Source organism: Aythya fuligula, chromosome 24 (assembly GCF_009819795.1).
Source record: "Aythya fuligula isolate bAytFul2 chromosome 24, bAytFul2.pri, whole genome shotgun sequence".
NCBI classification, from domain to species: domain Eukaryota; kingdom Metazoa; phylum Chordata; class Aves; order Anseriformes; family Anatidae; genus Aythya; species Aythya fuligula.
Genome location: NC_045582.1, coordinates 3603144 through 3617106, shown reverse-complemented (window position 1 = coordinate 3617106; position 13963 = coordinate 3603144). Strand labels below are relative to the sequence as shown.

General features: G+C 46.0%; 1 protein-coding gene across 13 annotated transcripts in view; it reads left to right on the top strand.

Annotated features, from left to right (window-relative positions):
• The window catches only part of TANC2 (tetratricopeptide repeat, ankyrin repeat and coiled-coil containing 2), a 280077-nt gene that overhangs the window by 198380 nt on the left and 67734 nt on the right, over positions 1 to 13963 (top strand). For all 13 annotated transcript variants that reach the window (XM_032202931.1, XM_032202934.1, XM_032202941.1 and 10 more), the window contains 3 exons: positions 1544 to 1669; positions 11206 to 11487; positions 13748 to 13881. In XM_032202931.1, the coding sequence (XP_032058822.1) occupies positions 1544 to 1669; positions 11206 to 11487; positions 13748 to 13881 (542 nt within the window). The remainder of the gene's footprint in view (positions 1 to 1543; positions 1670 to 11205; positions 11488 to 13747; positions 13882 to 13963) is intronic.

The window sequence follows — 13963 nt, the reverse complement described above, 5'->3', positions numbered from 1 at the left end:
AAAAAGAAAAAATAAAAGGGATCAGATACAGAGTGCTGAACAACTGAGTATTGAGCAGAGTGATTGCCTTTGGTAAGTGTTTATTGGGAATTTTGGAAGTGGTTATCAGAACAAGGACAGACCTGCTGGTCTGCAAAGGCTTTTTTATTTCTATCTAAGTTTTCTGGTTATAAATGCACATCATATTCCCTTGCAGTGGAGTTCTCATTCCTTCATTTTATAATATTCTGTAAATTACTTGACTGAAAAGTGCTGTGACATGGCAAAACGCTTTCTAAATAGTAGGTAAATTCATGTGCAAATGTTCTAATTTTGTTTTGTTTAAAGCACGTTTTCTCCTGTCTTCCAATCATCACGTATCCCTGTATAAAAAAGCAATTACTGTTTGTTGTTCTGATTAATGCAGCTCGGTGGCAAATGTAATGTGAGATGTTCCCCTCTGATAAGGTCCAGAGGCATTTCTCATCAATCCGCGAGATTCCCTTTCCTATTTCTTCTCATATTGAAATTTTGAAAACATTTGTAGTCATTGAGAAAAAGTGTTATGTCAGGAACAGATCTGTGAAATGATCGCTGTGAAAGTCACATATTGATAGGAAATGCTGTAGGTGAGGTCATGCTCGAATCCAGGGGATTGGGAGCTAAATACCTGCAAAATCAGTTTGTACCCAGTTCTTCTCACCATTTGCTGGGTTTCCACGTAATGCCCTGGGGGTCACTGCCTGTAGCCGTGTCCCACAGCAGCAGCCCAGCCACCCAGAGGTGTGTGCCCAGCTGGCATGGGGACAACCTGTCTGCAGTGCTTGGGCTGAAAAATGGAAGAAAAAATCCCTTGCACTGTGTTATCTGCCAGTTTCCAAGAGGAACAGATAAAGTTTCTAGCTGCCATTTCTCTTCCTTATTCATGTAGTGATGGCACCTTCAGCAGAGACCAATAAATTATTCCTGTTTAATCTAACATTGTACAGAAAGCTAAATTCTCCCATGAGCAAATAACTTTGGAAGAGTAAAGTTATCTTCTTTAGTTCAGATAACATTTTTCTCATTTACTTGTGTGTTTTTGCTGGTCTGTTGAAGGTTTAATTTTTCCTCCACTCATTCTGGCTTTATGAACACCTAGATGTTAATATCCTAACTAAGAAGCTCTGAAATAACTGAGGGTTGTGGACTGTGGCATAAAATGCATTATTGAGTCGTCTTTTATGCAGTAGGAAATGCTGACTACCTTTGTCAAAGTTTGTAGACATGCAGTTGAGTAAGTTTTGTGATTGGGTGAGCTTAGATCCAATATAAGCATCTCCACTTGTCTTTTTTGTTTATGAACCTCAACAGGAGACCAAACCAGAGCAAACCCCAATGGGGCGTGAGAAAACGTTACCAAAACACTTCTTTATTCGCAGCTACGGGAAATTAGGCTTGCCTCATCGCAGCTTCATTGACTCGATGTAGATACAACTGTGTGTGATTGGCTTAAAGGAAAAATGAGTGGGGCAGGTGGGATCTCAAAGCTGGGTGTGATGGAGTCCTTTGCTTTCTCGTGCAGCCACCAGCTCGGCCCACCTGGAGGACCTGGCGTACCTGGACGAGCAGAGGCACACTCCCCTGCGGACGTCCCTCCGCATGCCGCGGCAGAGCGTGGCCGGCGCCCGTGCACAGCAGGACCTGCGAGGTAGGAGCGGGCCGGAGCCTCCATGGGGGCTCTAGGGGGGGGATCTCATGTTGCAGCTGCTGGATTCCATGGTTTGCAAGCGAAAACGTCAGAGTGGGGCTCTCCTGCAGTGTCCTCTTCTGTGGCGTGGCCAAATCAGGAAGAAAAATGTGTAGCAAACTAAGTACTCGTGTCTTGTGTCTGGCGGTGGTTGGCTGGATGCTGCCTTGCTGTTCCTAAAACAGTGCCACAATCTGAAGTGCCGCTGGAGGAACGTTTTGAGGGTGTTTTTCTGGGCTGAGTAGATGCCTGGTTTGCCAGATACACGCTTCGTGTAGTCTTGCTGTAAAGATGCATCCCCCACCGCTGTCCAGCAAACACTGATGACAGAGGTCCATCCCGCCCGCCCCAGACATTTCTCTAATTGTCCTTTCTGGAAGAGCATGTGCTTTGATTTTGGAGCCCTGAACTGTGTTTCAGTTGGAAATCCAGTTGGCATCCCCCAATCTGCGTTACCCTATGCATTTAATGCTGTATCACATATGGGGATTCCTGCAAAATGTCCCCAGATTCCTCTCTCTGATTGCTCCCCTAACAGCGCTCCCTGTTGCTGAGCACTGGGGCTAACACAGAGCTTTGATAGTTTTTGAAAAATGAGAAAGCTTGATGGAATACTTCTATTATTCTTTATTTCTTGAACAAAGGCACAAGCTGCAGCCCCCCTTTGCAATTTAGGGCGTGCCCATGCAGCGGGAGCCCAGTGCAGTGCGTGGAGACACCACCCCAAAGCATCCCTGCTACGGCCACTCACAATGCTGCCATTCAGGCGGTCCTCTCACTGCTGAAAGGCCTTTTGAGAGGGGAAAGTTTTGCGGTTCTTCCTGGCAAATTCCACAGAAAGACATTAGCAATGAGAAGAAGCACCAGGGCTGACATTTGGGGATTTTATTTCCAGACCACTCCGGTCAGATCTGGCACTGCCATAGCACTGTATGTCCTTGAGGCTTCATCCCACCACACAGCTTCCATCCCTCTTTTAATCTGAGCACTTCCATTGGTTTTTATCCTCAAACAGTTGTTCTGGTAATGGTGGTGGCTCTGCACGTGCAGCAAATCACCTGGTTAAGGCTTCATCCCCATCAGTAAATGGCCAAGAGAGCTCAGGGCTCCTCTCTGACCCCCTTGTCTTCTGGTGGTCTGAGGATGAAACTGTAAATCCTATTCCTGGCTCTTTTGGGAGAATTTTGGGTTGCAGCTGTGCCTGGGAGGCAGGGAGAGCGGTTTCTTTTGGCAGTCCGTGCAGCTCCCCCTTTCTTTGGGTCTCCTTTGGGAACACGGCCACCGTCCTTGGGTGAGGACACGGGAGGCAGCAGGCTGGGTTTAGCTCAGCAGCACCGCAGGCAGGACCTGGGGTAGAGTTGGGATTTCTACAAAGCACGTAAGCCCCTGACTGCAAGAAAAAAAGTGTTGTGTTTTTTGATTTTTGATTTTTTTTTTTTTGTCGTTTTGGATCGCAGTCTGTAATGAAATCACATTGGCTGGTGAGGCAGTTATAAAAATGTATTAGCAGGCAGTAAGTGAAGAAAGCAAACTTTGACAGACAAAATTTCCATATGTTCAAGCAGAAGAGCTTGCCAAGCCTTCGTAATTTGCAGTGATTGCATCCAAAACATTAAAGTTTATTGTAGGAACAGAATCAAATTGTTTTCCAGACACACTTTTGAAAAACATGTAGCACTACATATTTTCTTTCTCCTTTTCTTATTTTTTTTCCTTTTTTTTGCTAAGGTTGCATGAGAATAGCAGCAGCGTGTCAGGTTTTTGGAACTTGTTGCTGATGCTAGTTGAGGAGCTGTGCTATTTTTAAAAAGAGGTGGGGAGGGAGAGAAGAGGATGTGAAAAAAAAATCAAGCCATCACTATTTGGAAATATTTTCATTTCAATGAATATCTGTGCCCCCTCACCCAGTACTCAGTGGTCCAGATATTATTGTGAAATTGCATTGATCTGGGCTGTTAGAATCACCAGCACTTTGTTCCAACTGGAAATGCTAAACTTGGGCTTAACTTTAATATCTCTGGTCTTGGCACTCTGTTGAAATAATGAAGCAATTACTGGCCCAGGATCTGGTGGCATAGATTACAGCCCACTTATTTTGTTCCTGGTGTTTAAGAATCCCAGTGCAGAGCAATTAAATGGGGGACTGTCCTAGCTATTTGCGCCTGTTAAATCAGTTATTTTAACCAGGTGAGGAATTTTGAGGTGTAATCCCAAAAGCTAAGAGCATTACAAGCACTTTTACCGGTGGCAGGTTTTTAATAGGATGGCGAATGCTCGTCTTGGTTTTACTATTTCGAGCCATCAGAATCTGAAGCCATTCTGGGTTGTTGTAACCTGAAGTACAAGATGATAGTTATGATGTACCTTGGAGCAGAAGCCAGATGGCAACCAAATTACATGGGATTAGAACATCCCAACTGTTGCCATCAGGATTTATTTATTTTTTCCTCCAAGAGGAAAGTGTCTGTGCTGATGCGGTGGGAGAAGAATCTTGTTGGGTAGGGGAGGAGAGGCTGGTGAAAGTGTTCAAACCCAACCACTACAATGGAAAAGGACTGTTGGCTAATGTAGGCCATATGGCAATAGCATGTTTTCCTTAAAATTTCTTTTATAATTTTCTGTGTTGTTGTTTTTTTTGTTTGTTTGTTTGTTTTTTTTTTCCTCTTGGTGTCTCTTTCATGCTGTAGCCTTTTGGGTAAGTTAAAAAATAGTTTAGCCTTTTCAGGCACGCAGTCCATGAAAAATAGGCACTGCTTTCATGGTGATGGATGTAGACACTTAAGATGACACTTGGAAGAAGCTGCAGTCTGAAGCAAGGAAAGGAAATAAACATTTGACTAATTTATGGGTTCCTATTTAACGAAGGGCACGGTAGATGCTGATTGATACCATGTTATTCAGAACCGCATTTCATTGTAATAAATAGTGAAGCACTTCTTGCCTGGGCTTCCTCTCCACATATTGGCGATATCCACGCCATGCATCTTCGTCCTGGATGGGCTTTCTTTGGACAGCAAGATGCATCTTCCACTGGGGAAAGTAACATGAGAACAGAAATGCTTCTAGAGCAAAATATCAAAGTAGTGAGCTGTGGATGCCGATTGCCAATGTAGCTGAGAAAAAATCCTGGTTAAAGAGAGAAGAGTCTGTAAAAAGACGTAATTTCTGAACAGGCAGTTGAGATTCTTTCAACAAGCTAAGATAAGTAAAAATTCACATGGTGTAGCAGAGAATGACCTGTGTGTTAAAGCAGGACGGGCCTTTGTCTGACTTTGTCCTGCTTGTCTTCAGCCCAGTGGCTTCTTTAAATCGTGCCCATAATACAGCCAACCTCACTGGGATTTAATTGATGCTTTCAGATGCAAAAAAGAGCCAGGACAGGTATGGTAGACAGCGTTTGAGCTTGGGGTTAGAATATATTGTTCGGGCTGTACCAAAGCTTGCACAGCATTTTATCAGCTCTATTATATGGTGAGAAAATTCCACACTGCCAGACCTTGCACTGCGTTCCTCTACACACATCTATAGGAGTAGGGCTTTAATTTACCTTAAGATGTTATCTGAAGTTCTGGGTATTTCTGCGATACTCTGGCTTAAGTTCTATTAAAATATTTGATTAAAAATGAATATAAATCCCAGCAAGTTTTAGGGATGAAAAGGCAGCTTATTCACAAGTGCCTCAATACTGTTTCAATAAATTGCCTCAGACACTTTCAATGAGTGCCTCAATAAAGCCAAGTGCCTCAATACAGTTTGTCCAGAATATGTGCACACATCCTCACCCAATATTTCTGAACCATCTTCTCCTCTTTTATAGAGTCCTCTTTATGGGTTTATCCTTTACTCAAGGTCTGCCCCGAATGCTGAGGCTACAGTGCAGCCTCCCTTCTCTCTGCGTTTCCTTCCCTCGTGATCCATGACATGTTTCTTTACCAGTCTTTACTTTGTTCATTCCTTCGTTAGAAGCCAAGCTTTTAAGATGAAAGAATTGTTTATTCTTTTACGAAGTGGAGCCGGTCGAGGTCGCGCTTGGGAGCTCAGCAGAGCCCCACGTTTCATCCCCTGGGAGCTGCACAGCCCAAAAGGAGCACGGCCACGTGCCTCTGCCTCGTCCTCTGCCCGGGGACCGCCGGCTGCTGAGGCTCGTAAAATAAATAGTAACAGGGGGGGAGGGTTTTGGAACGGCTCAGCAGACAGCATCAGGAATTAATGAGGATCTGGCGCATAGCTTGCAATTAGTCAATGACAGTTTTAAATAATTCATAACCCTTTTAGACGATCCAGCTAGGAAAATGTTGATGCTGCTTTCTTCTTTCAAAGCAAATGCGTTGGCTGGAAGGAGCGGTTTGAAGCAGGTATTTGCAGGGCAGCAGCTTGAAGGAATGTGCACGGCAGCGCTGAGAGCCGCCAACCCTGCTCCACGACGCAGCTCAGCACAGTCAGACAAAATATCTGGGTCTTCTCCTGGCATGTGGGCTTGATTTTGGTGGCTGGTGGCACAGGAAGCGTATTCTCAGCACTGATGTGCAAAGGAACCTGGCGCCGAGTGTTTAGTTAATGGCAAGAGGCTTACCAACATCCCTGCCTTCCATCAGCCCCGCGATTGTGAAGCCTGGGAGTGATAAAGGTCTCGCCAGGCTGCCTGAAGGAGTTTGCTCCCCTGTGGTCAGCAATCAGTGGTGTTGGTAGGTCTGCAGGAAAGTTGGATATTGGCAGATGAGTGGGTATGTCTCTTCTCTGGCTTTTGTTAAGCCTGTTTTAGGACTGCATATACCAGGTGACAACCAAGGTGTATATATGCACGTCCAATCTGTAGGATGCCCTTTGTCTGTTTGGGGTGTAGTGGTCGAAGGTGTAGTCGTCACCCAGCCTCATACCCATTCTTACCTCTGGAAAGAAATCAAGATTTGAATCTGTTTCCACCGTGTACAGCAGGAGCCTGTTGGATCCCACAGCTTACATATTTACTCAGTCTTGTCTTTGCGTTACCCCTGGGACCGTTTGGTACCTGTTAGACATCTGCTTTCAGAAGAAATTATCATGTATTACCGCTCTCTAACACAACACACCGTGTATACACGCACACGTGAGGTAAAGCTGTAGCTTAGCAAGCACAAGTCTTAGCTCGATGTTTTTTAAGAGGAATCTCGATTATTATTTTTATTTCATCTCCTATATATAGCATCGGTGGTGGAAGGCGAACAAAAATCTCTCCCATCAGAGGCAATGCTGAAACAGGTCCTTTACATCAGCCAGCCCCCTTCACCTGGTGCTCCTGGCCCCATGCAGCATTGCCATTGCCCCTGCACTGTGCCATTACCCCTGCATCGTGCCACCCCCTGGCATCGAGCCCCCCAGCTCAGAGCTGGGGCAGAGCCGTGGGGTCCCACCAGCTCCAGCCACCCACTGGCTCGTCCCCTGCCAGCACCAGGAGCTCCCTTCTCCAGCACCCTCTGTGCCAGCGCGTCCCGCTGCGCTCACGTGCCAGCCCTGGAGCTCCCCCTGCTCCCAAACCATCCCCACCCCAACACAACAAATCTCCGCGTTTCCTCGCTGACGTAAACTTCAAGCACGCTCGTTGCTTGCAAATGGGAATAAAAATACAGCTCCTGCCTGCAGTATTAAAAAAAATAAAAATAAATCCAAATGCTTAACAACTTAACCACAAGCTGTTTTCCATAAGGGGGTGGGTCTGAGGAGCGGGTGGGATGGGAGCGGGGGCGAGCTGTCGGGGTGCTGGGGCAGAGGCTGCAGGGTGCGAAGGCAGAGCCTCGCAGGATGGGCAGCAGGTCCTGTGCTGCTGAAACGTGGGAGGAGGAAGGGGAGGGATGAGTCGGGGGATTCTCGAGGCAGCGGGCGCCTGGGTCATTCATAGCTTGCAGAGCAGAGCGTGGCACAGCCTGGGGGAGGATCGCACATTGGAGCACGAGGCTTGCTGCAGAGCCCCCAGTTGGTCAAAACCCCGGTTTGTATTTACAGCGAGAGCTTCAGGGTGGTAGCACAGCTCTCACCTCTCCCCGTGTAGATGAAATACCCCGCTGCTGTACCATGATACGTAATTTTCAATGAGTTCAGCTTTTGGAGCTCATTTCTCACTACAGGGGCGGGGGTGGGAGCGCCCTGCACCACCGAGTGCCTTCGGGACAGCCCCGGGGCTCTGCAGGGCTTTGAACCCTTCCATGCAGGAGGCAAGCTGCTGAAGGAATGCCCGACCTCAGCAGATGCTGAACCATGCATGGGCTTTTCTGAAGTAGCTGGGGGCTCCAAGACTTCAAAGAAACCCAATGGCCCCTACTGGAAGCAGCTCGTGTAAGTGATGGGAGTGGGACTGTGCCAAGAGAGAGCTCTCAGCAAAGCAAGTGCTTTGCTTAAATCCTTCTGCAGCTCTGCTCGGGGACTCCCCCTCTGCAGCTTCACAGGGTTTGGTTTAAAATAGGCTGGGAGGACATCTAGAAGTTGTATGGTGGGCCAGTTGATCTCAAAACAAATTGAGGTCAGCTTCCTGAACCACAGCTCAAATTTGCCACAGCTCTCTGCATTCGCTTAAACCTCTGCATCGTATGAAAAGCTGCGCGGCTGGGAGGTGCTCGGGGCTCACACCCAGCTCTGGGGCTGAACTCGTGTCCTGCTGTTGCAGCTGCGGCCCCTTCAGTTAGCCCTGACTTGAAGGAATCGTGCCTCAAATAAAGAGTTTGCAGGTGAGAAGTTACCTGGTGGGCGGTCCTGATTCCCACTGCTGTTTGGGGGCTGTGAGGTGCGGGTATGGGTATTCAGGAGTGGGAGCCCAAATTCCCCATCCCAGCAGGTGCCAGCCCCCAGGATGAGGATGAGGATGAGGACAAAAGCCACATCAGTCACGCTGTGACACCATCCCCTCCCTGGGCAGCAATCGCCTGCTGCCTTTGTGGCCACTTTCTGAAAGCTTTTCATTAAGAAATGGTCTCAGCAATAAAGAAATGAAAATAAGCTGCTGCTGTGAAGAAGCAGCAACTGTCCCTGCCAGCACAAAGAGCTTCCAGCAGTTTGTTTCTTCAGATTTCTGTGTCCCACCTCCCAGTAACGGGTCTTCCAGGCAGAATGAGCCGTGTGAGTTAATCTTCCTAAGACCAGGTTTGCACCAGATCTGTGTGTAGTTGTTACTCTTTGTAGGTGTGCGTTCCCTAGATAGCTTGTGCCAAATGGAAAGAACGGCAGATACCTTCTCCCTCCACCCCCAAATGTTCCTGAAGAGTTTTTGAGGCTGCTTTGGTCTTAGTTTTGCGTTTTATTATAACCCAAAGGTGGAATAAATCCAAACCGTAGAGTTGAGCATTTCAGTGGCAGGAAGCACACAGCAATCCCCGCAAATCCCTGAAGTCTTCAGGGGAGGGGAAATCATCTTCTAGGTAAGTTACGTTCCTGAGGAGTGATGCTGACCTGTCTGCTTTGAATGGCTTCACATTTTTGACACACACCAGTAGCACAGACCGGGCTGCCGGGCAGCCGTGCCCCTTGGAGCATCCTTGTGCCTCCCTCAAGGCTCCGAAGGTGAGGCTGGAAAGGCAAAGGCAGGGGGACACAGCAAACGAGCTCGTCCTCCTGAATAAGATAAGAAATGCTTATTTTTTGTCTTCTGTGGCAAAAGGACGTGGTGCAGGGCCGTAGTACACAACATGGAGGCTCCTTAGGTTAGAAGTCAGGATGGGGGACCAGCAGGATAGAAATAAAGCTTTTAGCTCTGACTTGTGATGTTATTTTCTGAGGATTCAAAAATAACATCTCGGTGCTTCCTGTGAAATACCAACAACGTGCAGCATTTTCTGTGGTCAGTATTGTATCAGGTTGTAATTTGGGATATGTTATAACGCTACCAGACATAAAAGAAAGCAGTAAGTTGGGGTGTGAGGGATGAAGCCTCTGTTTAGGCTCCTTAGCCCTAAGTCTGCTCTTCAGGGGGTCTTAGCAAACGTCCTTGGTGCCTGGGTGCCCCCAGGCCAAACAGCCAGGTACACCTTGTAAATTGTGTTTTCTGTAGGGGAACAAGGTCTTGGATTAAAGGAGAAGATGTGCAAATGTGAAAACTCTAGAAATGATCAAAAAGGCAGAGGTGTCCTGACCTCCGTCCTAATTGGGAGACAAGGGATCATTACTGTCAATACCTTTCCCTCGTTTTTTTTTTTTGCTCTTCTGTAATTGATTCTCTGTACAAAAGGTAGCAATTACTGCATTGCTGGTGTGGCTGTAGCCTGCAGTGGGATATGGCATATCTTCTGCTAGGAATCTGGGTTTGCTGGTGTAATGAAGGTGGCTTGGGATTTGTAACCTTTCTGATGCGAAGCCATTGGGAAGCTACCAGAAAAGGATGCTCATATAGATTAAAGTGAAGTCACAGCTCTCCATCTCACATATGTTTCATGTTTCAGCAAATTGTCATATCTTTTATTTCTTGACATCATATAATTCCAGTTTTAGAGGCTGAGAGATGTATTCCAGCCTGGCACGGACAGAAAAACGTGAAGAAAGAGGAGCTAGGGTAAGCAGACCTGCCGACTCGAGGGCAGCTGTCTCTGGCTGCCTTGATTTTCAGGAGGCTCTGGGAGCCTATAGCATCCCAAGATACAAGATACAAAATGCCTGTAACACTGCTTAGGGTTTGCTTTTGCATCTCCCACGTGAAGCAAAATGCACTTAAATGTATCTAAATTGGGATCATGCATAGCCCAATTTCACCAGGCTCCTGCCCTGATATAACTCTTCCCTGCCTGGGATGTGACAGGTAGATCTGCTTGGGCAGAGCTCGATGGGGCTACTGTAGGAGTAGGTGGAAGGGTTTTTCTGTATTAAGAGGTGCCATAAGCAAATATTTGAAGCTGTATTTCTATTTATATTGACTTGTGCCGCTTTAATTTTTGCCAATTACCAGTGCTGCAGATGGTGAAGCCTGCCAGTAGAGCTTTAAAATCAGTCTGCCTTTTTAAAACATTTTCTGCGTAAGGAGATGGAGTTAAATTTGGGATTTTCCTCATGAAAAGATAAATGTTCTAATTGTCATACAGGAAAATTACGGTTTTATTTATAGATGGGGGAAGAGTTGAGATAACTTTGCTTAGGTTGATTGACCGCTTGTAGGATTTTTGTGCTCGTTGTATTGAACAGGTGACGTTGGGCATGCAGTTCTGTGTCACAAGGGGACGGGGACAGCTGCCTTGCAGAGCTTTCTGCCCTGTGGCAGGGCCTTTAATTATGGTGACCTTGAACAAGAAATTTCATTTCTCCAGCTCCACTTTCCCCAGTTGTAAACTACTTTCTCCTGTAAAATTCCCTGAACTCCTTTGATGGAAAATGCTGGGAAAGAGCCAATACTTTTAACAGCAAACCTGTGGGCAATAAACAAGCTTGTATTCTTTTCACCTTTTGCGATGAAAAGATTCCTAAGGAAGATTAAATAGCGGCTTCAGATCTATGGTTTTACTCTGGTGCCATGAACGCTTACATTCTGTCCCTGTGTTTCCTTACAGTACGCTTTGCACCTTACCGACCCCCTGACATCTCTCTGAAACCACTGCTCTTCGAGGTTCCCAGCATCACCACCGAGTCCGTCTTCGTTGGCCGCGACTGGGTGTTCCACGAGATCGATGCTCAGCTGCAGAGCTCCAACGCCAGCGTTAACCGAGGAGTGGTGATCGTTGGCAACATAGGCTTTGGGAAGACGGCCATCATCTCCAGGCTGGTTGCGCTCAGCTGCCACGGCACTCGGATGAGACAGATCGCTTCAGATAGCCCGCACGCCTCCCCGAAACGTAAGTTCAACAGCATGCACGTCTTCCAAACTCACAGACCTTTTCCATCAACTTTTCTAATGTTTTTGCTGCAAAGATCCCTTTCCTCTTCAGACCCAAGAACTCAGTTAAACCTTTGTTGCCAAGCGAAGGAAGCACCTGCCAGCATTATTTATACTACTTGTGCTCCAAAGCTATGGTTTGAAGAGTCAGGATAATTTCTCTGCTTTCCCTGGCTTAGAAACATCACAGATTGTCTCTGATCAGGAAGGCTCTAGTTTTAATTGCTCAAATTATTTTAATACAAATCCCTCCTGATGCATTCTCCTTCCCATACAGTTGGTTTATCTCAGTTTGTCTTGGTATAAAAGTTTAGGGTAGGTCACAAGCCCGTGTGGGCTTGGCAGCGAGGCTAGCTCTGCCTCCTGTGGGTCCCCTCCAGTTCACATCACTCTGCCCTGACATGTTTGCAGGTGGGGATGACAACATTTTAAAATCACTCTGCTCCCAGTAAGTGGATAAGACAGGACTAAAAATACTGAGTTAGATACCTAAAGGTATCTTTAAGGATCTAGGTCACTGTATCTCAGAAAAACTGTAGTCGAATCTGTTTACTGGAATCCAGCACTCTTAGCCATGTAGAAATATCTGAAATGTCACCGAATGCTGGCATGTTGAGTAGTGTCACTTGTCAGAGCTAAATGAACAATGTGTAGTGAAAGGCAGGGCTTGTTTCTATATTTTAACTGTAACTCTGCAGTGCACCAACTGCATGTCTCCCCAGCCTGCTTAGAGGGATTGTGGAGATTAGCAGTCTACTGTACTTAACTGTTTCCAGACTAAAGGCTTGGATATTGAGAAAGCTCCCTGTACCTTTCATGCACAGAAGAAAAAGATCCTTGGTCACCTTCATTTTAGTTCATGCTCTGGTGTATCCATGAAGTTGAAAGTGAAATGATTCCTTGGTGTTAGTTGTTGGGGTGGAGACCCTAGAATCAATCAACAGATTTTATTTCCTAAAGACTTGAAAAGTCCTAGTCTAGCTATAGAAGATAATAACTGTTTTACTAATTTCGCATGCTGGAAAAGTCTACAATGCTTACTAAAATCTATGTTTAATAATAAATGCTAATTAGGTGACCTGACAATTCTACAGCAGTTGTGTTATCAGCATTAGCAAACTGGAATAAATAAAGCCTCAAACTTTTTATTCTTGGCACAGAAAAAACAACGCAGGTGAAGGGGGTGGTGTATGCTCAAAACCAAGAATGTGCATCATTGCTAATACAGTCAGGATTTAATTATGTAGGCAGTAGTCATCCTCCGTTGCTGTTTACCATTAAATGGGTCATTGTTTCTGTTATGATTTCAAGTCAATCTCAAGGATGCATTGCTGCAATCTATCCAGGACAACCTTCTGCTAGTAGAGTCTGTTGCTTTTAAAGCGTTTCTGAAATAAAGAAAACGGCAATTGGGCATCATCAAGTACTGCATGTCTTTATGTCATTCAATAATACTCTGTTTGAGTACCTATGGGTGTAAAAATGAGTGGTTTGAAAATCTTAACCACAAAGGTCTGGTGAACAGACTCTTGTACTGGTAAAGCTGATTTCTTCTTTGCCAGGCTAAAGAAATGCAATAGAAACACAGTTAAATTTGACAGAGATGATTGCAGTATAATTCATTAGTTGCTTTCAAGCCTGTTCCAGATCCTGGTGCTACTCCTGCTTCTTTCTCTCTGATAGCGTTAATGGGCTCCAGATAGATATGTTAGCTGTGGCTCTCCATTTTTATATGTTATAAAATGGGTACATAATTCAGAAAAATTGTCTTTCTCCACTGAAGAAGGACTCTGAACTAAATTAACGAGCAATGGGTCATAACGAAGGAAGATCTATTGGCAGAACTGCAGAGCCCAGGGAGCACTGCACTAAAATACACCAAACTTGAAGACAGAGCGTGCTTTCAGGAACGCACAATTCACTCAATTATTGTGATTACTTTAAATCAATGGAAGTACTGTGGAGAAGACGAATAAGACAAATTTAAAGCTTTATCTTAGCAATCCTTCCCGTGCTGCTTCCAAAAGGAAGTTCTTCAGGAGCCTCTGTCCTGGCTGGCTGGTGTCACCTTGTCCCACTGCCTGAAGTCCTGAACAAATACTCGTGGAAAGTGTAACTGCCATGAATGAACTGCTAGAAAATGTCATCTGTGTAGTAGGTAATAATAACGTGGGTCGTGCTTGTCCCATAGCCACTCATAACCTCTTTCCTCGGGACAGATGTGGATGCAAACCGAGAGCTGCCCTTAACCCAGCCGCCGTCTGCTCACTCTTCGATCGCCAGCGGGAGCTGCCCCGGGACTCCCGAAATGCGCCGGCGCCAGGAAGAGGCCATGCGGAGACTCGCTTCACAGGTACGGAAACATTTGGGATTTTTTTAGGCCTTGGAAACCTGTTGGTTTTAATGGACTCACTTGGAAGGCTTTCTGTCTTGCA